Source organism: Pleurodeles waltl, chromosome 7 (genome assembly GCF_031143425.1).
Source record: "Pleurodeles waltl isolate 20211129_DDA chromosome 7, aPleWal1.hap1.20221129, whole genome shotgun sequence".
Classification (NCBI taxonomy): domain Eukaryota; kingdom Metazoa; phylum Chordata; class Amphibia; order Caudata; family Salamandridae; genus Pleurodeles; species Pleurodeles waltl.
The window spans coordinates 1,474,543,431-1,474,568,992 of record NC_090446.1 but is presented as its reverse complement, the minus strand read 5'-3'; the positions used below and the strand labels follow the sequence as shown (position 1 = coordinate 1,474,568,992).

Below are 25,562 nucleotides of genomic sequence, written 5' to 3'. Positions count from 1 at the left end.
AAGAGCGCAAACATAGGAGATCTCAGTAATGTGAGCCCAACCATCTCTTCCAGCGCATTCATCACATCCTCCCAAAAGCTCATCAGCGCCCTACAGCCCCATGCCAAGTGCAGAAAATCTGCACCCCGCGCCGCACATCTATTGCAGCGATCATCAGCCCGAACACCTATCCTCTGAAGGCTATGCGGCGTGTAATACAAGTGATGTAGAAATGTAAAGTGTAGCAGAAGCAATCTGTAGTTGGGGGATAACTCACAATATGCACGCAGCAATATTTACTCACGTCATCTGACAGGGCTTCCCCCACATCAAGTCTCACTGTCCTCTGCGCCCTAGAGGGCACTGTAGACGCTGTCACATGCGTACACACATACAACCTGGTGATAAGGCTCGAGAGGATGGAGACTTATACAGTAACTCCAACACCCAACTCACCGGGGGCACTGCAGGATAAGTGGGATACCTGGAGCGCAGGGATTCCATGATCTGAAGGTAAGTAGGTCGGTACTGTATGGCGTCACACAGTGCACGAAGCACCACCTCGGAAGGAATAAATAAATTCTGAGGGTACAAGGAGCCCAAAGTTGTCAGCTGCAAATCCGATAGATGCCTGTCTAATCGGCCACCACCCGTTGTATGCAGGTGCACAACGTCCCTCATCAGCGCCTAATGCGCGAACGGCATCTCGTCTCCGATCCGTCGCAGGAGCACCTGCCAGGCCGGCACCGTACACGCCACCAAATCTATGCCTCGCAACGCAGGATGAGGTGCATCATATAGCACACTAGACAGGCGAGGAGGCCAAATCAAGTCCTGCTCCGGAGCCAACTGCAGCAAGTATTTTATAGGATGCATCCAAAAATGCGCATAGTAAGTTTGCACGCACGTGTAATAAAGATCCAGATCCGGAGCAGCCATACCACCCAGCTCGAATGGCAGCACAAGCGTCTCCCACGATATCCTGGGCTGCTTACCCGCCCAAACCAAAGAGATAAGCAAAGACCAGAGTCTCTTCCGAAAACTGGAAGTGAGCACAAGGGGGATGTTGGTAAACAAATAGGGAAAATTAGGCAGAACCACCATCTTCACAATGGCCATATGGCCAGTCAGCAAAAGCGGCAAGGAACGCCAAGCCACAACCTTATCTTCCAGCCAGTCAATGGCCCTACCATAATTGGCGGACCAAAGTTCATCCAGTTCCCGGCACACCGAGATGCCCAGATACAGGACCGGGCCATCAGCCCAGCGCAAAGGATATCGCAAACAATACTGCACCGTGACAACCGACAGAGGTAAGACCACAGACTTAGACCAATTGATGAAGATCCCAGCGATCCAACCAAAGCGTGCAATCTCATCTAGAAGTATATCAAGGTGAATATGTGGGTCCCGAACATATAAAGCAACATCATCAGCGTACATAGGAACCAAGACTGGACGTTGTCTAAACGCTAAACCTCTGTGGTTATGATGTTGTCAAAGCTGCGCAGCCAGTGGCTCCATCACCACCGCAAAGAGCAAGGGAGAAAGGGGGCAACCCTGACGGGTACTCCTAGATACCGGGAAAGGATCCGATGTCATCCCGTTAACACACAATCTTGCCACGGGAGCCGAGTAGAGAAGGTGAATCAATTGGAGAAATTTGAGACTCAAGCCCATTTACGCCAATAGGCCAAACAAATATGACCATTCTGAAGAATCAAACGCCTTAGTAGTGTTCAAAAATACAGCCACAATGTGGTCCTCAGGGGACACCATCTGTGCAATTGCACAAAAGGTATGTAGATTATACAAGGTTTAGCAACCTGGCACAAAGCCGGAATGGTCCGGGAGCACCATTGACGGTAAAAGAGGCTTTAGGCGCATAGCCAGCAGCTTCGCTAAAATCTTGTAATCCAGATTTATAACCAACAATGGCCGATATGAACTGCAAGTGCGCGGATCCTTGCCCGGCTTCAGTATAGTAACGATAAGGGCCTCCCTCAGCGTCGGCAACAAAGTGCCGCATTTGAGCGTCTCAGCATACACGTCTAATAAATGCCATGCCAGCAAATCTGTATATTCCTTGTAGAAGGCCGCCGTGAGCCCATCAAGGCGAAGGGCCTTGTCCCCGGGAAGACCTCGGATAACCTGCACAATGTCCTTAGCAGAGAAAGGCACATCTAAATATTGCCGGTGCTCGTTCTCCAGCCAAATAAATGAATATCCTCAAAATAATTGGAATAGGCCTCCGAGGCCGAGCTGCCTGAGGCGAAATAGAGGGAAGCATAGAACTCTGTCAGCACCCGCCCAACCTCCTCCGCACCTGTTCGAGAGACGCCTGCAGAATCCAGCAGCTCCACAACATAATTCCCAGCCCATGGATGACACAGCATTCTCGCCAGTGTCCTACCAGCTCGCTCACCCTCTCCATGCCGTCGCGCCGTAGCCTCTTTGTCCAGAAAGCAAAGTTTGCGGAGCGCCGCCTCCCCATAATCAGACAACTTCTCCTGAAACTCCATCAGGAGAGCATTTGACATATCCATGTACAGGCTTTTTTCCAACGCAGTCAACTGAGCCTCTAGAGTCGCTAGTTTGTGACGTATTGCCCTGAGCACGCTATGCTGTTTAGCCAGGCATATCCCCCGAATCACCACTTTAAATGCCTCCCACAAGATACCTGCAGACATGACCGAGCCCTTATTAGTCGCAAAGTACTCCTTTATGGCCGAGCAGACCTCCTCTCTAAAAACTGAGTCCTTCAATACGTTGCATGGCAGCCTCCACAAAAAGTCCCGCCACGCACACCTAGGAAGCCCCAAATGCATCAAAACAGGGGAATGGTCCGACAATGTTCAGGGCAGGTGCTCGACAGCCTACGTCCAGAGCTCATCATGCCTGGTACCAAGCTTAAGTCGCGACCAGCTGCTATGGATAGTATTGACACAAGTGCCTTCCCTAAGAGTGCCATGCTTTTCCCTCCATAGATCAACCATGGCAGCCGCCACATGTTGAGGCAGCATCCGGCTCTCACCATCCGCATCCACATCCAAAACAACATTAAAATCTCCACCCCATAGGATCGACTCCAGCCCCAAGGAGCATATCACTCGCCACATCTCATCAAAAAACTGCGGGTCATCCACATTAGGATGGTATACTGACATCAGGGGAACGGTTTGCCATGCAGGGTACCCTGACGAAAAACATAGCGACCCTGCGGGTCTAGAATCACCCTCTCAGTATGCCACTGCAGACCTTTGGATCACAATGGCAACCCCACGCGCGTACCATGAACATGCAGCCACATGGCATTCCCCAATCCAGCCAGCTCGCAGCCTATGTAATGTGGCAGCCGTCAGGTGAGTCTCCTGAAGCACACAAATATCAACGGCATGGCACTGTAAATATGCCCACCATTCAGCCCCCGAACATTCCAGTTCATACAGTTCACATTTGCCACCACTTTTGGAGTCATCATAGTAGGTCCCTCAACTCATTCCTAGCTACCATATGGCTATAGATCATACATAACATCACCGAGGACAAAGAGAGACAGCAATGCAGAGATAGAAGGAAAGCAGAAAATGTAGTAAGCAGCAAAAAAATGAGCACACCCCACCCACGCTGAGCTCCCAATCAGGCCCGCACTACAAACCCACCCACACCCAAACACATATCCCACAGCATAGGAACAAACAGCTCAATTGGACTCATCAGCATGGTCATCTGTGAACCACCCACGTGGGGATGGGTGGGCAGGAGCACACGCAGCACCGGTTATATTACAAGACAGGCTGCACCGAAAGTGATAACATAGTCTAGAGTCCAACCACTGTGCAGAGCTGCCGGTGGCCCACAGAAACAAAACAAGTTCAATCATTATCACAAATATTATCCCTACCAGCACCAGCAGCTTGCGAACAATCCGGAGTCGCCTTTTTAGGAACAGACATAGCATATTTGATGGCCAGTTTTGGGTCAATGAAAAAATGCAACTTGTCCTTATGCTGCACACGCAGTTTGGCAGGATAAATAGGGGAATATTTAGCATTTGTTTGGCTCAAAGTGCGCTTAGCCAGCAGAAACGCCCAGTGGGCCACCTGTACCCCAGGAGTGAAGTCTGGGAAAATATTCCGTTTGTTATTATTGTAAATCACGGGACAACACTATCTAACTAATCTCTGTAATGTGTCTCTATCTCTATAGTTCAACAAGCACACAATGACTGGGTGTGCCGGCATACCAGGTGGCGGCCTCGGCCCCAAAGATCTGTGGGCTCTCTCCACCACCAACCCCTGAGATAGCTCACCAGGGAAAAGTGCTGACAACATAGTCTCCACATAATCTTCCATGCACCCCATAGCCGTTGACTCCGGAGGCCCAGAATACGAATATTACTGTGGCAGGAGCAAGCTTCAAGGTCCTCATTCTTGTTCCGTATTACCTCCAACACTCATTCCATTTGTAGTAATTTCACCTCGTCTCTGCGCCAACCGTCCTCCAGATCAGAAGTACGAGATTTCACCTGCCTGAGGCACGTATCATGGCCATCCACGCATTCCTTTAAATAATCTATTTGTTCCGTCAGGGGATCTAGCTTGGCATCAATGGTGGCCAAGCTGTGCTTAAGATCCAAGAACATAGCCTTTATCGAAGTTGCCGGATTGTCCTCCTCCTCTAGCAAATCCTCCACGGACCGGCTGGCCTGACTGCACTTCTTCCTCCCATCCAAGGTAATCCTCTGGTCCGTATTCTCTGTCGTCGCAGGGAGAGAGGATAAAATCTTTTTTTTTTAAAGGAGGCAGGGGAGAGAGCGCGACAATAAAAAAATAAAAAACAGGTTGCAAAAGCGCCCTGCAAGGACCCAGCCACCACTCCGTCACAAACAAATCGGGGGGCGGCACTCAGCTCTTCTGCGCACCCTCAGCGAGTGACCACACACAGCGCTTCCCAGAAGGACAGGAAAAAAGATAGAAAGGGGCCAGGCAACCGCCACGCACCTCACCTGTTTCTTTTATCAATATATCTAACACCCCTAGGCCTCTAGCCCTAGTGTCAAATTGGGAACTGTGAAGTGTCCTGATACAATGTCAGAGTTATCCACCCTCTCAGACTATTCACCACCTGAAAGTTGAAGTATATGCTGGATGCTCTATCCTATTAAACTTTCAGGCTTATTTCTTACATTGACAAAATAATGCTCAGCAGCCCTGTGAAACATAAACCTTTGTGTGTAAATGTATGAATAAATTTGAATATATGATTGTAGTCTGTAATATTGATTACAAAAATAAAACATCAAGCTCAAAATATTGACTAAGCTATTGCATTCCTTATACTTATGAATAAAGTAACAAAAATATTGATTCCAAATTATCGTTCTACAAACATATCTAAAGTTGAAAAACATATAATACAAAAGTATATATAAAAATAATATTGACTTTTAAATTTTGTTATTACCTTCAAATTAACAGAAATATTGAAAGCCAAAATCAAGTTATAAAATATTGATATTATTTAAATATCCTGAGCATATTTAATTAAAAAGAATTTTACATAGCTATATGTTCTACAATATATATTTTATAAAATTAAAATGTAAAATATTTTATTTTGTTATTACTTTTTAAACATATGTTCCTTAATTACAAATAATCAACAAAATTGTTTTTTACACAGTTTCTAAATTGAAAAAGATTTAATTTACAAAACATTAATCAATTAACAAACCGAAAATCATTTATCTTACATCTATTTGTCTAAAAAAAAAAAAAAAAACAATTACATATCTTTTATTTAAAACTATTGTTTTTTAAATCTACTAAGATGTAAAACAATTAATATTTAGTACATTTAAATTTTTAATAAATTAACATGTTTTAGGGGGGGTCCGAATCAGTATTTGAACTCCAATGAAATAACATTGGAAAAAATAGAAATATCAGGGGCCATATATACTACTCTCCCTCAAGTCCAATTCAGATTTATTATTCCACAGTGATGGCTGGTGAGCTTTAAAAGTGGGTGGGTGTAATTCTTGGCTTGAATTCTAGTGGGCAAGCCTAAGGTCTTCTTGAAGTGTTTGAGGGATTCTTTCACATATGATTGCACTCAGTCTTGTTCACTCACATTCACTTATTATCATTTGTACTTACACTTTTGCTCACTCTGACTCACTCAGTCTCACTTAGTCTCACTCAGTCTGCCTGACTCATGAGTCTCATTCATTCTAACTCTGACCCACTCAGTCTCACTCATTCTCACTTAATCCCACTCAGATCCACTCATTCCCATTCACTGATTTACTCAATCTCAGTCTAACGCACTCAAACCCTCTTAGTCGCACTCATTATCACTCATTTTGACTCACTCAATGTCACTGTGTCTCACTCATTGTCACTCAGTTTCATTTTGTCTCACTCATTCTCACATTGACTGACTGAATCTGACTCTGAATCCCTTGATGTCACTCAATCTCACTGACTCACTTAATCTATTTTACTCAGTCTCATTTCACTCATTCTCATTCTCACTCAGTTCTATGGATTTTCATCCATTCTGACTCAAGCGGTCATTATGACTTCGGCGGAAGTAAAAGGCCATCTGGCGAAGTCCCGATGGGCAGGTTGCCACCAGTGCGACTGCCATCCCGCTGGCCTGATTAAGAGTTTCCCGCTGGGTAGCCGGTGGAAACAGGCCCAGCAGCAAATGGCCTATAACATTGACACCAGCTCATAATACAGCCAGCAGCAATGCTGTAGTGCGTAGGGTACACCAGCTACCCTCATGTAACCACCAGCGGAGAGAGGGTGCAGGGGCCCCCAGGAGGAAAACTGGTGGTGCTGGTGGTCCGACTGTGGCGCTACCGCCACAGTCGTAATGTGGCGCTTGGACCGTCACCCTGGCAGGTCGTAATGACCCTCTCAGTCTCATGAAGCCTCGCTCATTCTCAATTGATCTCACTCTGACTCGCACAGTCTCTCTCCGTCTTTCTCATTCTCAGGTGCTCTGACTCATTCTCACTCATTTTGACTCACTCTGACTCACCGAGCCTTGCTCTGGCTCACTTTGACTCAATAACTCTGTCTCATTTTCGCTCTTGCTCAGTCTGATTCATTCTCTGACTCAGTCAGTCTGACACACAGTAACACTCAGTTACACTCACTTTCATTCACCCTCACTCACTCTCATTCATGTTCAATCTACTCAATATTCCAGCCACTCATTCTCTCTCACTCTAACTCACTCCTTCACTAACTCTCTCTAACTTTCACTCACACACTTTCATATGCACAGTCATGGACACACTCACTGACAAACACAGACAGATACAAGCACACACTATTTCCCATATGTACACAACATTGAAAAGTGTTTTTAATCTTTCTTCCGGTGCAGGTCCTGTGTGAACCCCAAGTTGGGAAATGATGGGGTGACAGGTGGATCGGAATGTGTCCTCTGGCACTGTAGGGCTTAGGTCTTCGTATTCATGGCTTCCTTTAATGTTTTAGCATGTTACAGATGGGGGGTGGGCACCGAGGCGTGCCAGGGCCTTGAGGCCAGGGCTTGGTTCTCCAGCACCAGCCATCGGACAGTGTCTCTAACTGCCTAAGTCTGTGGCTGGACACCAAGCAGGTCAGCATTTGTTTAATTAAATGAACAGATAATAATAGTTAATTTTTCAATGTTGATATGATACTAATGGGTTGGAAAACAAGAAGGGTGTAGCCTTGCAGACTATAAGGGAGAGCTGCTACTGTTATTCCCACTCAAAACTAAGCAACAATATGGAACATGGTGAACTCTGGAAGGTCAAATTTACAATTCCCACTCCAAACTAAGCAACATTTGTGAAAGTGATAAACTCTTCAGGGTGGAGTTGGATTTATTGTTCCTACTCCAAACTAAGGAACATTGATGTAAGCCTTGGACTCAAAGGGAGGAGAAGAAATTAAGTATTGCCAAAACAAAATCGACAGCATTGTAGAAGCCATCAAACTTACTATAGACACTCCGCATTAAAGAAAAAAATTAATTTGTGAAAATGCATTTAAATAAATAGGAAATGAATAGCAATTAAAATATCACTAATTTATTTCTCAATAAATCAAAAAGACAGAAAAATAACATTTCCAAAATATTTAACAAAAATCCAAATAACAGATTTGTGAAACATCTTTAAAATATACCAATTGTTAGATATTGTCCATCCCAAATTCCTACAAAACCCAACAACCTGAAATATAAACAACATCATGAAAATATCATTTATTAGTAATTAAGAAATGAAAAAATAATACTTAAAAAATAATTATGTTGCAACAAATGTAAAACATTTTCTTAAGCATTCCTCACACACACTCTATAAAACCCCACATCCCAATAAGCTGACCCTTCTGGACCCTGGCATCCATGAAGATCATTGCTGTCTTGGGCCAGTGAAGAAATTTGGTCCCCCCAATCTCAACACAAAGGGCCCTGTTACGAGTTTGGAGGACAGGAAAGCCTGTCAATCAATCAATCAATCAGGTGTTTTAAAGTGCACTACTCACTGTAGGGTCTCAAGGCGTTGGGGGTGGGTCCTCAGAGATCTGTTGAAGAGCCAGGTCTTGAGGTCCTTCCTGAATGGAGGCAGTGATGGCAACTATCTGAGATGAAGGGGTAAGGTGTTCCAACCTTTTGCTGCAAGGTATGTTAATGATCTTCCTCCAGCCGAGGACTTCTTTATGCAGGGTACGTTGCCGACGAGTGGAGAGGTCTGGAAGGGGAGCACCAAGTGATGCAGTGGTTGAGGTAGCTGGGTCCGCTGTTGTGAAGGGCTCTGTAGGCTTGTCTGCCAAACTCTCGACAGGGTGAGTTTCCTGATGGCCTAGCGGGAAACAGGTTACAGCATTGTCTCAAACTCATAATCAAGCCGGCGGCAATGCTGTAGCCTGCAGGGTGCACCAGCACGGTCGCAATGTCCACTGTCTGCAAAGCAGACAGTGGACATTGTGATGGTGCTGGCCAGGGGGACCCGTGCACTGCCATCTCAAGTGCCTGGGCAGTGCAGCACCCGTTCTCCACCATGTGCCATGAAACCGCTGGCGGAGAAGGGGATCGTAATCCCCACGGCAGCGCTGCTTGCAGCTCTGCCCTGGAGGAGAAGGACTGCCATTATCCTTTAGGCCGCTGGGATCTGAGATCCTGGTGGAGCTGGCGGGACCACCAGGGTTGTAATGTGGCGGTCGGACCCCCGCATTGGCGGCAGTCTGAACCGCAAGCACGAGTGTGGCGGTCTAGAGACCACCACACTCGTAATCGGGACCTAAGTTCCTCTGCATATTGCATCACATATTTGGCCTCCTTTATGCGCAACAATTATTTAGAGTCTGTACGTTTCCTCCTGGCCTCCTAAACCATGTTTGTAATTATGGAAATATGGCAATGTTATAGTTCTGACAGCATAGTTGACACTCCTCTCTAGCCAGTCCCAGGATCATGTCTCAATCACGATAATTGAGCAGACACGTAATTATCGGATGTGGAGTCACCCCAGGTATTATTAGTCTGGGGGCTAAGGAGTGATTTGTCTGCTCTATCAAAAAGAGAGGAGTGAAGTTGTCCTGGCCAAACATTTCTAACTTCATATTTTCTACAAATATCTTTGGCCATGTGTGTAAAGTTTGCCAGACCCAAGATCCTGATGTTGTTGCAGCAAGATCGGGTCTGAAGATCTTCAATTGTATTTGTGACTTTGTCAATGCTTGCACTTTGGAGGCCTGGCCAAGTCCAAGTCCCTACCTGGCAGCCTGGCCACGCTAGCAGAGAGCTGCGGACGCCCTTACCCCAAGGCCGCGCCTCCAGACAACAGATCCACACGGCGTGTACCAGCATCCGTGTGTAGGCTGCACTGGGTGTGAGCAGCAGAAGTGGGACAAGGTAGATTGCACAGTTTCTGTCTCCCCCAGAGTGGTCAGCGTACAGCGTGGCAGGCAGATAACATGCATTTGATATTAAATTATTGATCACTGGTATTGTACAATTGATCCTGAGAATCAACACCTGAATGATCTACAACTCATTTCACGCTGCATTTCTTTTTTCCCAGTGTTGTGACTCTGGTGAGAAGAGCCAATAAAATGTTAATTATTTAGGATGCACCCTGTTTGTCCTAGAAATCAGAAAACCACGATCTTTGGATATCCTATGGGAAGCAGACTGCATGTAAGCACTTGCTGTGTTTTTGCACATTTGCCGTTCAATAGTTTTTAATTTGATGCTGATGTTGATAGTTTTTGGATGAGTGAAACACTTGTCAATCATTAGTAATAATTTTCAAACATTTTTATGCTATCAGATTACCTCATTGACCTTAATTAATAATGGTTAAAACTGTACTACTCAAGTTCTTTTTAATTCATTCATCCAACACTGTTTGGCCCCATCACTGATACTTACTCTTCCGCTGACAGAGGGAATTTCAAGGAATGAAGGAATACTGCATTTTCATCCCTGCCATTTCACCACCTGAGAGCTGGCCAAATTACTCTGTGTGAATGGCCGAAAAAATTTGGAAATTTCTCAGGTGTGGTGTTTTCAGTTCTTCTTCCAATCTAAGGGCAAACCAGTCACCCAAGCAATAGTATACTAGAGGAAGCTGAGCTGCTAAGTTTACCTCCAGAGCTGCAAGATCGAAAACAGACCTTCAGCCTTGAGCTCATTCCACACTTCTGAAGGGGGAGACAAGGATGCTCTAGGCAGTGCTTAATTTGAGCGTGTTTTTTCCCACGCTTGGCACCAGCACTTAATTGTCTACAGTAGCACTTATGACAGCTGCCTCATGGTGGCGCTGTAGGAATGGGCAAAACAGCAATTGTTTATTAATTCAGTATACATTGAAAACAACTAAGACATGCTGCCCAGGCCATTTTTAAATGTGCCAGAGGCCTGGAGTAGTCTGAATTCCACACTTGTAGCAGAGTGTGGGTTGGTTGTTATGTAGGGACTGTCATTGGCAAAGCTGGCAGTGGCGATGGGTGGTGCGAGCTGCAGAAACCTCCTGACAAAGGCCCAGGCACTTATTTTTTTACAAATAAAGCACTAGCCCAAGGGATGCCAGGTTCTCCTACTCTGACCAACTACTGCCCACGACTCTGATGAAATATGAATATCTGTGTATAAAAGAGGATTATTATGCATATACAACTTACCTCCTGCTGTATTTCCTCTTCCTCGGGCTGAGACTTTGGTGATCTCCGAGTTTGCTTTGATCCCTGCATGAACAAATGATGATATGTTAGAGTTCGCTGATGAGGTGCTGCATGCAGAATGGGGCTACCTCACAGAACAGCCTTAGGGGGCCACCTTATGGTTTAGAATAGAAGACAAGATGATTGTGGCCACAAAGCATGGCAAATGCTATTTTAGTTCTATTTAAAAATTAATGCGTTTGACTGCAGTTCCTGGGTTAGGGTCACCTGGAAAACCTATAGATAGTGGCTGAACGAATCATGTCACCTTTCACACATATTTCTGTCATCATCTTCAAGTCAAACTAATGATCAATTCATTTCTTTTTTATTTCGGCTCTTAGAATGAACCATAAAAGCGTAGTTACCTTGTAAAATACATAAGCATTTCAGTAGATGAAAAGGACAGCATACGCCACAAATACAGTCACGGTGGTGCCACAGTAATTCAACAACACTCATAAAATGGAGCAGCCATAACTATAAAGTACCAAAAAGAAGATAAAAACAGAGCAAAAGGCTGGGAACACACAGTACAAAACATAATGCAGACAAACAAAACAATTAAGATCGCCTAAACTGTAAGGCATGCTTAAGAAAGGTGCCACACCAAGGCAGCACACCTTGAGGTTTGGGAGGCTGTAAATACAAAAGAGCCAGGATGTGTCAGGAGAATGGTGTACCCCTCAGCAGTGGAAATAGGAACATCCTGGTGTAACTATTATAAAACCTGCAAAAAAGGTAAAGTAAGCTAGAGTTTGCAATGAGTGCTCATCACCAGAGCAGATAAAGATTTATTTTGGATAAAACTGGCCCAGCAGAAAAGAAAGCTGGTGCCTGATAAGACCCAACCTGAACCTGGTAAGGAGAACCCTATCCTTTCCACACACTACCATAGCCAAATAGGACTCCATGCTGAGGGTGGTTTCTACCAGCACATACCCTTTATTTGCAGGTTTCCACAATTCACAAGCCTCCCTTTCCATAAGTAGATTGTCCCTAAAGGTTTATTTTAGCCAGTTTTTATCCTTCTCCGTAAGGTTGCCAGGCGAGGAAAAGATCTCTGGTCTGCCCATCTTACTGCACGCATCTTTGATATGTTTGAGCCACGGGGAGTGGAGGCCGGTATCACAACCAAGGCACTCAAGGATGATGTCCCTATTCAGCGAGGTCTCCTCATTTGCCAGATAGAGCAACATTACATCAGAGGGGCCAAGTTGAAGGTGTCGGTTACAAACAGCAGGGCCAATTCATCAAGGATGGCACAGATGGATGACCCTGCCGACACGCCTGCAGGTCATATTTTCCGTGGCTTGTAATCCCTTAACAGCTTTGTACCCAACAAACCAGAGCCATAGGTGAAAGTTGCAATACGTTTCTTATCATAAATCTCAACAAGAGCCATCACTGACTTACTTCCTAATTTGGACACCAGGCTGCAAAGGAACCTTGAAGAATTACAAAACTTCTGGCATCTCTGTTTTAAACAGTGTTCCCAAGAACCAGGCAAGTCAAAAGTAACCTCAGGATAAGGGAATTCATGAGTTTGGCCCAAGGGGGTGCCCATCCACATGGTATCACAATCATTTTGGTCAGGTTGTACACAACCCCAACCTGCTCACAAAATCAGCAAAGGTATTCAATAAAGCCTGCAGACTGTTCAGTGTTCGAGATATTAGGACACCATTGTCAGCATACAGGAGAACGGACGTACACCTTCCTGTTATGGGCGGTGAGTCTTCGCCCCCCAGCTGTCAACACAACCTCCAGGCCTTTAATATGTATAACAAACAAAATTGGGCCAAGAAAGCATCCCTGTGGGCCCCCGCATCCCAGCCCAAAACTCTACGTGCATTCTTCTTCCTGCCCAAATCTAGCACAAGCACTCAAGTCATGATGCAGGGGACAGAGGAAGGCCACCAGACCAGGATCAGGCCCAAGGGAAAGGAGAACCTCCCAAAGTTTGGAACTGACTATGCTATCAAAAGCGCATGCCAGGTCCATAAAAGTAAGGTGCAAGGGCCCATCTTTGGCCACAGTGTATTTACTGATGAGGAGATAGAGACTAGGATACTGGTCGTGGGTCCCAAGCCCATTTCTGAAAATGTACTGGGTATCGGTAATTATGTTATTGTCCGAGACCCAGGATAGGATTCTGTCCAAGATAACTCTGTCAAGACCTTGACGGTGGAATTAAGGCCTAAAGCTGCAAGGGGAACCCCCATACCCCTTCTTAAAAATAGGAACAATGGTGGTGGAATGGCAGATCCTAGGCAACCCTACCTGACAGGCTAATTTGGCACAATTAGTTATAATCGAGGGCCCACACATCCACCTCCAGTTTGTATAAGTCCATGGGAACACCATCAGGCCTGAGGCTTTGTGTGTCATGCTATTGTAAATTGCTTCAGCCATTTCCTTGACTGTAAACTCCATATCAAGTGGGATAGATGGCAGGGGCATGGCAGGATCAGTGCAATCATTCCTATCATAGACCTGCTTGAAATGCCCAACCAGGAATCAGCACTTTTGTTATCGCAAATGCGATTAGTGTCAGTTTTGATCAATGCTATGATTGACTATTTGCTAAAATAAACCAATGTTCCCTGTCCTACAGGCCATGGCCAAGGTGCTACAGACCTCCTCCTTTATTTCTGCCTTTCTCCTACAAATGAATAACTTATAAGCCTTCCTACAAACCACAATCTCAGCTGAGGCCTGTGGGGTTGCTTTCGGAGCCCTCATTAAGAAATCTTTGGCATCCCTGCAGTCCGAGTCAAACCAAGTGTTAGACCTGGCAGGTTTTTGGCATGTCTTCCCTGTCTTTTTGCCTTCTGATCTCCTGTTTTTATGGTGTACTGGTCTCTGTTTTTGCTGGTTTATTGTCTCAGCGCACTTTACCACTGCTGATCAGTGCTAAAGTGCAAGTGCTCCCTATGTAATTTGTATTGGTGATTGGTTTATTCCTGATTGGCATATTTGATTTACTGGTAAGTCCCTAATAAAGTGCACTAGAGGTGCCCAGGGCCTGTATATCAAATGCTACTAGTGGACCTGCAGGACTGATTGTTCCACCCACATGAGTAGCCCTGGAAGCATGGCTCAGACATGCCACTGCAGTGTCTGTGTGGGTAGTTTTCAACGGCCAATGCGACTTATGAAGTGTACCCACTTGCCAGGCCTAAACCTCCCCTTTTACTACATGTAAGGTACCCCCAAGGTAGGCCCTAGGTAGCCTCATGGACAGGGTGCAGTGGATATTAACGGTGGGACATGTACTGATGTATTACAGGTCCTAATAGTGAAATACTGCTAAATTCAGTCTTTACTGTTGAAAGGCCTATCTCTCTCATAGGTTTAACATGGGGGCTGCCTTTAAATAACTTTAAATTTCAGATTCCCTTTGAGAGCAGATACAAATCTGGAGTTTGGGGTCTCTGAACTTATAATTTAAAAATACATATTTTAGTGAAGTTGTTTTTTAGATTGTTAGTTTGAAAATGCCACTTTTAGAAAGTAGGCATTTTCTTGCTTAAACCATTCTGTGACTCTGCCTGTTTGTGGATTCCCAGTCTGGGTCAGTTTGACAGTTGGGTTGTTTACACCGCTCCTCTAGACAGTGACACAAAGGGAGCTGGGGTGTAGCCTGCATATCCTGATAAGCCATCTGAGCTAGGGTGGAGAGAGGAGTGATCACTCTCACCTGAAAGGACTGTGCCTGCCCTCACACATTGCAGTCTCCAACCCCCTGGTGTGTGTGTGGGGCGTGGCCTGGACAAGGAAGGATCTTGCAAACAACTGAGACTTTCCTTTGAAGTTTGCCAACTTCAAAGGCACAAAGGGATATAAGTATTGGACCCAAAGCCCCAGAGGAACTTCTGCCCAGGAGAAGAGCTGAAAAGCTGGAGGAGGAGTACTGTCCCTTTGCTGTGTTGCTTTGCTGGACTGGCCTGCAGTTGCTGTATCTGCCTGAAAAGAGTGCAAAGGGTGAACTTTGCTGTGTGTCCTGCTTGAGAAAGTTTTCCAAGGGCTTGAAGTACAGCTTGTCTCCTGTTGGAAGTCTCAGGGACACCAAAGACATCCGCTTCCTCGATGTGCAGCACTGGGAACTGTGTGTTTTGTGCTGTTCAAGAGTAAAAACCACTGCGATGCCATAAACGACGCCGCTGGGCTTCACCATCACCTGCCAACGCCACACGGACTCGCATTGTCCCGCTCTGACCTACAACCCTGGTGTCACCGACGCCGTCATCAGACGATGTAACTGGGCTGCTGCTCGCACCGCTACCTGTGGGCCCTGCACTCCGGCACCGCCTTGCTCACACCGCAGCCTGGGCATCCCCGACGCCACCGCTCCTGCTGACATCGACACCACTGCCTGCACTGTGGCCTGTGGACACCACTCGTGCGGTACACGAAGCACCGACCAGTCCCGCACCACAGCCCTGGTCTACCGACGCCAGCACCATCGACTCCAGTGTTGTCACCACGCATCCCTGTCTGCACCATGGCCTGTGGACACCACTTGTGAGGGTCACGAAGCACGGTCCCGCACTGCCAGCTTGGGCCTACTGACGACAGTGCTTCAGCTATGATGACACTGCTGCCTGCACCGTGACCTGGTGATACCGCACGTCGCACCGCCCCACTTCACACCGCAGCCCTGGTCTCACCAACGCCGCTGGATGCTGTCATCAAGCCGCTGCCTGCACCGTGACCTGTGGGCACCGCATGTTGCATTATCTGCTTTGCACCGCAGCCCGACGCCATCCACACCAGCATTGCTGAATTCATCAGACCGGAGTTCGATCTGCAACGCGTGTGACTTCAAGGGCCTAATGACTCCAGCACCGACTCCGGAACTGACATCGCGACATGAGCGATTGTACAAAACAACACATTGTCATTAGTAGAAATTAGATATGGGTGCTAAGTTTCTATATGTATTCAACGTATATGTTTCTGATGAGTTTCTGATGAGGTAGAAGCATGTTTTTGGGTGTTTGTTTTTCCAGCCAGTTAAAATGGTATCTAGCTGTTTAGGCTGGACTCCCTAGCCGAGATTCACTATGATTTTGCATTGGGGTTGAGTCCCTTTTGTGGCACCGCCCTGACGCAAAATACATTTTGGTACTCACCAGGCCAAGCAAAGTCTGTTTGCATGGCTTTACGTGTTTCAGTACATACCAAGTAACACAATGCAGAAGAAACATCTCCTCTTCTCCTCCTTACTGCCTCTTTCTACATGTAGTGCCTTCTGCAACACGCATGAAAGAGGACTGCACCTCTAAGGAATGTTTTTTGAAGCAAGGTATTCTTCCCTGCACAAACATAAACCTACTCGTAACGCAGGCACACTTGCACCATTGTGCAACAGTGCCTTTGCATAGAGGAAGCTGACCAGCACCATTTCTTGGTAAATAGCTCTCTCCCATCCATACAGTTGAGTGCAGGAACTTGCCTGGCCTTTCTGCCTTTAGTCAACTATTAGTAAAAATGTCTCTGCGTGTTTTGGGCAGGGACAACCCCCATTTTAGCTGCAAAGGCACAGGCAAGCTAAAAAAATGTATAGAATGTATGCAGAGTAATTTGCTCAAACTGAATCAAGAATGTGCATCCAATAAACTCTGGTGAACGACTTGCGACACAATTTAAGCTGGTACACTTCTGTATAACCTTAAAGTATAAAGAAATTCGAAGGTTAGTTATATGTATTGTGATCGTTTTAGTATAGATTCACTAAAAATGTTTTCTCTAATCAATACAGGTGTGTTTTTCTTCCAGAGACCTATTACCGAGGAACGATACATCTATCATTGGCATACATGTCTACTAGAATACCTATCCTAATGCAATAATACGATTTAAGCTTATTCAAAGGAAGTAGAAAGGAAATTTAGTTACCTTTTCTTGCCCATCTGTTCCGTCATCCCCTTCTTCAGATGATTTCAGTTTCTGCCGAGATGATGATCTCTGAATACAAGAATGGAGAACGAAATACTAAGTTATTAAAACCAAAATATAGAAATCTTTTTAGGCTAGACCTATGGACTTTGGGGCAGGTGTTGGTGAGCTCTTTGCGATGACAAGTAAATGAAAGGCAGCAGGTGCAATTAAATCAAATAAGAGAAATGGCAGCCTTAAGCTACACAAAGGCACTATGCTCTCCACTCCTAATAGCGCGTTTGAAATGTGTTATCCTCGACACTTCCCACTGTGAATGAACAGGAAGCCGTACCTGCTGAGGTTGTATTTTTCCAGTTCCCTGAACAATTAAAACTGTATCCAGCAGAGCATGTGAGCCTGTGTCTATGCATGTGAATTATATATCACAAACAGAGCTCCAAAGAACACAAGGTTGAACATGTTTGGGGATTTATGGTCAGTAAGCCAGATTTGCATTAAGAAGGAGTGGCGATAGCGGGGTTAACTTCTCATGGGTGATGGTTTACAATGGAGAGAAGATTGCAGAGGTGAAGCTCAGAGAGAGGGTCAGAGAAGGCTGTGGCGGAGAGGCGGGTAGGGAAGAAACAAAGATGCGAAGGAGTGGGAGCCCTTCAAAGGCGGTCTGGTATTTGGGTGGATACTCTTTGAGGATAGGGTAACACCTGTACACTCAAACTCAATAGTACTTCAGGGATAACGACAGCACATCCCAACCAGATTGCACATCCCGAGTAAGGGCAATACATCTAACCCTGATAATTCTAAATGATTTCTTAGCACATCTGGCACACATTCAACCTGTGGTTGTCAGATTTCCAACCGAGGGACAAGCTGCTACTCATCCAATGCTCATGCGTGGTTTTACTATACCTTCGGAGTCTTCAATGACTTCTGCTTTGGCTGTTGATCCTGCAGAGTAGAAATACAGACTGAGACAGTAGATCAAGCATTCCAATGAAAGATACCAATGTTTTTCTCACTGATTCATCATCAATGGTTGCTCATTAGTATACACAACTTATTCAGGACCACTTTGCATTATTGCGAGCAAATACTTGAAATTTACACAAACTTGGCCCTTTTGGCCCAAAAGTGCACATATAAGACAACATATGTGTTAATTTAGAAGGTATTGCACCAGCATGTTGTGGCCTAAAAATACACATAAGTATGTATAGATGTATTATACTTAACTCCACTTCCTGACAATATTGATTCCTTCAAGTTAGAAAGATGTGCATTTAAGAATATTAAAGCTATAGGGGGCAGGCTGCAATATGGCTGCTCTTTAGCGGGCTGTGCTGGCCAATGCCATAATGCGCTAGACATCTTTCTACAGCCAGCTCCCTCATAGCCCCAACATCGATGATTGCCTGTGGGGGACTTCTGTGATTCCATGAGGCTTCTGGTGTGACCAGTGGGTTGCCTGGGCGTTTGGGAGGCGTGTGCCACCTCAGTCTACATCGTGGCCCATGCCGGGCAATGGATGCGGCCAACTCCTTGCAGCTAGTCTGCCAGTGGAGGCCGTATGGCCTGCATCTGACGGGACTCTCCAAAGAGGCTGCTCAGCGTGGGAGCACCCGGGCTGGGCCCGATGCACACCGGGAGCTTTGTTCCTGCCTCGGGGACCAGGAGAGATCCTTGAGACACCATCAGCTGGCTTGTGGCCTTAGACAGCCAGCACATTGCTGGAGACTCGCAGCCTACTGCCGGGGTCTGCCAGGAGTCCCTCATCTTGCCCTACTAGCCGAGCCTCAACAATTATCGATGTGAGCGGCAGAAGACCCACCCGGAATCTGTTGCAAATCTCTTGCTGCTGAATATTATCTGGGGCCTGAACCCAGCATCAATTCAGCGAGCGGAGGAGCTGTGTCATAGGTTATGAGTGAGCAGCGATCCACACTGCAACTCTCCCTGGGATTGGGCCCTCCCCGGATTGCCCCCATTCACAGCTGGCCCCAGAGGCAATAACTGCAAATCTGTGGTGCGCAGGGTGGATAGCATACTCCCAGCTTGGGCGCATAGCCACACCAGGCTCAATGTTGCCCCTGCTCTCTTCTTCTGCCAGCAAGTTCCCCCCGGAGTAATCAGACCCCCAAACTCTGCATCACTGGGCTGCCACTGTGGCTACTGTGTCTGTGCCCCCCCATTGGTGAATTCTAGGACCAGGGCTTGCTCGTGCCCCCGGCATGCATGGCCAATCCTGGGTGAAGAAGGGTTCAAGGGGGGCTGCTAGACACTGTCTGCTACTATTCAATTTGGTTAGCTCCACAGGGATTTACCCTGTACTGTATTGACACCTCTCAGTGCCACAGGTCTAAGCCGACTACCTACCTTCTTCCTTTGCTGCGGGCTGTCTTCCACCACCAGATTGCAAAGCTATAGGGAAGTAAGATGCACGTCAACCGAAATTAACCTTCGCGAGCAAGCAACAAACTCACCATACTGAACAGAAGACGTCAGTCGAGGAGCCCCCTGACCAACTCCGTGGGACATGCAACATGATAATGACCTAAGGAGCTCCTGATAGATGTAAAAGACAGCCTGCAGGCCACAGACGTGAAACTCGACCTTCTGACAAGCTGTCTCGACCGCATGAAAGAGAGGGTGAATAGGCATGATGACTGACTGGACCACCTTGAAGCTCATGTTTCAGCACCTTCTATGCATCAACAAGGTCCCTGAACTCATTAAACTCATAAACAAGGACCTGGAGGTGTGCTCACTGGCGCAATAATCTCTGCATCACTGGGATTCCGGAAACCACAGCCATCAACAAAATGGAGCACTACATGGAGTCGATGCTCCACACACTCTTCGGTGATGCACGATCTCCAAGTTTCATTGTGGAGTGCCCCCGATCAATTAAACGGCTCTCCCCCACCACCTACGTTCCTCCCCCATAGTGGACAGAATTCTTGCCTGTAGGGACCATAAAGTCGTCCTCCGCCTGGCCAATGAACAGCACTCAGTTCAATGTTAGGGCAACACAGTATCCTTCTACCTGGACTTTACACTAACGGTGCAGGCTGCATGCCAGGAGTTCCTGCCAGCCAATATACTACTTCAAAAAGCTGACATTCAATATGCTCTACTGTATCTCACCAAATGTGCATCCTGCAAGAGAGGAAATATCACTACTTTACGGACTCCAAGGCTTCACTTAAATTCACAAAGCACACCATGGTTCACAGAGCATTGCCCCAGGTGTCTCCTCAGCACCAGGAAGAGCACCACCTCAGGGATAATGACTGATCCCTGTGCAGGCTCACCGCCATAGAGAGCAGTGATCCACCTCCCCCTCCAATAATGGCACTGTCTCTTTCCTCCTTGGTGGCCCACCTCCGTCGCCAGCTGTCTAGCACATGTATATAGTTGCCACGTTCATCCACACTAAAAAACTGCACTGTGAGCCAGCTGCCTACATAGTTGGTGCCTCGGCTCTACATTGGCCACTCAGTTGGACTTGGGCTGGGTTGTTCACATGGCTTGCTGATGCTTCCCAGGATGATTCTCAAACTATTTGAATGTTCTTGAGATGAATGTTGGGGTGTGGGGTGGGTTCATAACTTTCAACCATGTTTGGAGATTGGAGTGGATGGAGGGTGGGTTTTGTTTGAGAATTTCCCTTGGTTGCCTCTGTCTCCCCCCACTATGTTCCCTACTTTGTACCCTGCCATTGCCCATCCCAGTTGCACATTGCCACTGGTCCGGCTTCATCATGATCCATGTCTCCTTTTCACTGTGCGATGACTGCTATCAGATGCCTGACCTGGAACATACATGGGCTCAAAGACTACAGAAAGGCCGAGACTGGTACACATTTCTATACTCCAACTACACCAGGGAAGTAGTAGTACTCATATGTAAAGGCCTGCCATGGCGGTTGCGGCATGCTCTATATGCCGGCAAGGGTGTGGTATGTTCTACTGGCTGACGCACTGCACAGACACTCTGTTATACTGTCCTCAAAATATTGCCCTGACATAGATAGCCCTGAATTCTTCTCCGAGGTCTGGAGATTGATTACAAACCTGGGCCCGAGAGCCATCATTTGGGGAGGTGACTACAATGTGGTACTAGACAATGGGTTGGATCGCTTGGGTGTTCCTAGGCACCCATACCCGAATGCAGCAGCTCAACTTCTCATATTAATGTGTGATAATTACTTAAATGACATTAGGATGCACTCACATGTAGACAGCGTGGAAGGCATGTGCATCACTTCCTCACACGGTGCATGATCACATATCAATTACTGGCTGCTCTCCCGTGATGCCCTTACCTGGGCTACGTTGGTGGCACACATGCTCCTCACCCTTTCAGACCATGCCCCTGTCCTGCTCGAGCTTCCGCTATCATAGATTACCTCTTGGGGCTTCAACTGGGGTCTGCCCTCTGGGCAGCTCCAGGACACAGTGTTCCAAGAAGAGGTCAAAAAAGCTTTCACTGAATACTTTAGTAACAATACATGCCAGTGTCCTCTCTATCAACCCTCTGAGAGGCCTTTAAAGGGGTGATCCATGGTATATGCATAATGAAACAACTGGGCATCCTCCGAGCCATAAGCAGGCAAATATTCAGGTTGTAACAGGACCCTCGGTCCCTGAAGCTGGAATATACAACCAAAAGCACCACTGCCATGGCAGAGATTCCGGCAAAGCTTACCAAAATCAAAGAAGAGGCCCTACGAGGGGCAAAATACCTGCAAAGCAACAGCATGCAGGCAAGGGGAGGGTGACCGCCGTGGCAAGAAACTAGCCTGTGTGTTGCACAAACCTTGGGCTTCTGCCTCAGTGGTGGGGCTCCTGGACAGGAATGACAGTTCAGTCCTGTGGAGCTTCTGCAAACATTGGCCACTTTCCAATCCAGGCACTGTGAAACAACTTTGGTACCTGACGTGGAGGAGCAGGTAGCTTACGTAGACTCCATCCAGTTGTTGTGGCTTGAACGGGCTCTCAGTTTATATCTAGATTCCCCCTTCACGGTGGAGAAGGTTACACAGGTCATGCAGAGCCTTCCCAGAGATAAGGCGCTTGGAATGGATGGCCTAACTATCTCCTTCTACAAAGAACTTGCAGACCTCCTAGCTCCCCAATTACTAGTGATGTATGAGGACTCTCTGGCGTCCATGCTATTGACACCATCCCTGCGAGAAGCGGTTATAGTTTCACTTTTACTCTGGATATGTCAATGGACCATTGTGATAAGTGTAGACATCTTCATGAAACTGCTTGCTAAAAGACTTCTCCCTTTACTACCCATTATTGTGTGGCTGGATCTGTCCGGATTTGTGCTGAGTCAGTCCACGTCACATAATCTCCACACAATGTTCACCATCATGCATACTATTGACCGGCAGCTTGCCACCGCTTTACTAGATGCCACAAAGGCATTTGACTCAATAGAGTGCCAATACCTATTCCAGCTCCTTGTGTCATCTTCTATACACCTCCCCAACGTCCTGCCTCTGACTCAAGAGTATGCTATCACAGCCCTTTTCAATAACTCGAGGGCGATGGAGCCCCTCACGGACCCATTGCAGGAACACCATGCACGGCAAGGCCTCAGCTTTAGTGTCAACGTATGCGGTCGACATGAAGGTATACATTCAAAATCCTCAGGAGAACCTGTCTCCAGTTATTCATGAAGTCATACGGTTTGAGAGATACTCCGGTATTCATGTCAACTGGGCTCCATCCACAATACTCCCCCTCACCAAATCCACACAACCATTCATCCCTAACTAACCGTTGCAATGGGCTTCTGATCCAGTGCACTATCTGGAACTCTGTTTAGCTGGGACCCTGATGAAATCTGGAAGTTCAACTATACCTGCACCATGTCTTTAATGGAAGAAAGGATACCGGTATGAAACCGCTTGCCATTATCTGTGACACAACGTATAGCCATTGCAAAAATGGATGTACTCTCAAAATTTCTGTATGTCTTCATAAATATTCAGATCCCATTTACTGTCATCTGTGATCTAATTTAATCACCTTGATTTGGGCTGGCAAGCAGCTAAGGATCTCATGGGAAACACTAACGCTACCTCTTCAAGAGGGGGCTTAGTTTTGCCCGATATGACCCTATATGCACTCAATGCCTAGGCATGACACATTCACTTTAGGCTCTACCCAATGAAACTTCAACCACACACAGCTGTTGATGCAGCTTATGCAGCACCTTTCCCCCTCACCATAGCTTTATTCATACAATACAAACTACTGCAGGCCAAGACTGACATAGTGAAGTGCATGCTGTGGACATGGGATGGCATGCAATGACGTGCCTGCCCTGCCTGCCCATTTGCACCCATGGTTCCCATTGCATAAAATCTCTTACTGTCACCTTTGCCAGATGAGGGAGCCAGGATGAGGGCATGAGGATGCAGCCTCACAATCTCTGTGGATCTGTATCCCGACAACCACTTTATACCCCCATTTGAGCCTGCTGGACTGCCACGTTCCACAGCGCTTGAGTCTCCTTTTCTCACCAGGTCTGGGCCCTTCTGCTGCGTGACACATGACACCTTTCCCATTCCCCCTAACAACTACAAGTCTTTGAACAAATACTCATCAACCCATTGCCGCGCAAAGTGGTCACTCTCCTTTACTCAACCATGGAAGAAATGGCACCAGTCTTAGCCTAAATGGCCAGCATGGCATGGAATTCAGACATTAATCCTATCACTGACACCCAGTGTTTTTTATGCTGAGGACAAATTGTGGCAGTCTCCCTCAACTACAGGCTGTACCTCACTAACTTTAAATTCATTCACAGGCTATATCGTACACTGATGCAGCTACACCACATGGGCTTGGCCTGCATTGCGTGACCCATCAGGCTTCCTTTCTATATCTCGCCTGGGAGTGCTGTGGGTGGCTGACCTCTGGATTGGGGTATTATTTACTGTACGCCCTATCACAGGTTACTCCCCTCCACAAACTCCACTCGTGGCCTCTTGGGATATGTAGAAGAGCATCCCCTCGGGGTCTGCCACCTCATCGCCATGTTTCTCCTTCTGGCCAAATGTTAAGTGGCCATGCACTGGGGGAGACAGCCTTCAAAATGGAGGCATGGCTGCAGGATGCAACTTATTGCCAGGATCAACTCTCCAACTTCTGGGAGCTTATGCTACCATGATCATGCCTCAAGGACACCTGGGACCCACTGCCAATATTCCTCAGAAAAAGAGAGCCATCCTCTGGATTAGACACAGGTAATCCCATCCTGGATGTTGCCCCTTTCTCCCCCAACACCCAGATTACGAGCAGCACTGTCATCCCAATCCGCTTGACAGTTACCTGAGGGTTGGGGGGAATTGAGAATCAATGCTTTTTGGCCATTTTATCCGGAATCAGGCCCTGGGTTGCACTTTATGTGGGCGAAGTCAGCAACAGCAGGCTGTACCCTTGCACCTATACTGATGGGGCCATGTGTTAACTTACCCTGCACTTACATTTGATCTCTTGCTGTGCCCCTGACTCCCTCTCAACCTTAATGTTGTTGTATTGTTTTCCTTCTTTAAACTGCCAATAAGAAAAAATAAAAAAAAACAATATTAAAGCTATGTTTACTATCTTTCACAATATTTTGGTAGTTGATTTTCTGACATCCATTCCATTTTGGGCCACATCTGATAATATGGAACAACGGTTAAACACAGACGAATCCATTGAAGATTTCTGTTTATTTAAATTACTTTAGGTCTGATTACGAGTACGGTGGTCTTGGGACTGCCGTACTTGGAGTGGCAGTCCGACAGCACCTCCTCTGCTATCCGACCACCAGATTACGATTACATCGGTCGGACCGCCACAACTGCCAGGAACTTGGATCCTGCGGTGGTGGGGAAAGCAGTGGTGAACAGGGAGGTGCAGATGCTGGCACTGCCACGCTGATCATGACCTAGCTTTCCACTAAGCTTTTAATGACGGGGCCCCCGCTATGAAAAGCTCAGTAGCAAGGAAGGGGAGGGGCCCTAAACAGGGCCCCAGAGAGAAATTGCCCATTGGGCAGTGTGATGGGGAGCACATGTTGTGCCATCCTATGCCTGCACTGTCGGTGCACACTGTTGACATCCACAACATTGTGCATGGCAACACTGTGCCTGAGGTGTATCTGGTGCTGCACTGTGCCCGGAGGTAGTGCCGTAATATGGAGGTGCGGAGGCTGCTGGCTTGGCCTCCTGTAGGAGGCTGGCCTGGTTTGTAGTGGGTACCAAGGGGTACTTACACCTTGCACCAGGTCCAGGTATCCCTTATTAGTGTAGAGGGGTGTCTAGCAGCTTAGGCTGATAGAAAAGGTAGCTTAGCAGAGCAGCTTAGGCTGAACTAGGAGACGAGTGAAGCTCCTACAGTACCACTAGTGTCATATGCACAATATCATAAGAAA

At 46.8% G+C, this 25,562-nt stretch overlaps 1 protein-coding gene across 1 annotated transcript in view; it reads right to left on the bottom strand.

Annotated features, from left to right (window-relative positions):
- LOC138246527 (uncharacterized) overlaps nt 1-25,562 on the bottom strand; it is a 601,223-nt gene that overhangs the window by 89,796 nt on the left and 485,865 nt on the right. The window contains exons 17-19 of the mRNA XM_069201183.1: nt 18,033-18,071; nt 17,121-17,189; nt 11,178-11,240 (exon numbers count right to left, since the gene is read on the bottom strand). Of these exons, the coding sequence (XP_069057284.1) occupies nt 11,178-11,240; nt 17,121-17,189; nt 18,033-18,071 (171 nt within the window). The remainder of the gene's footprint in view (nt 1-11,177; nt 11,241-17,120; nt 17,190-18,032; nt 18,072-25,562) is intronic.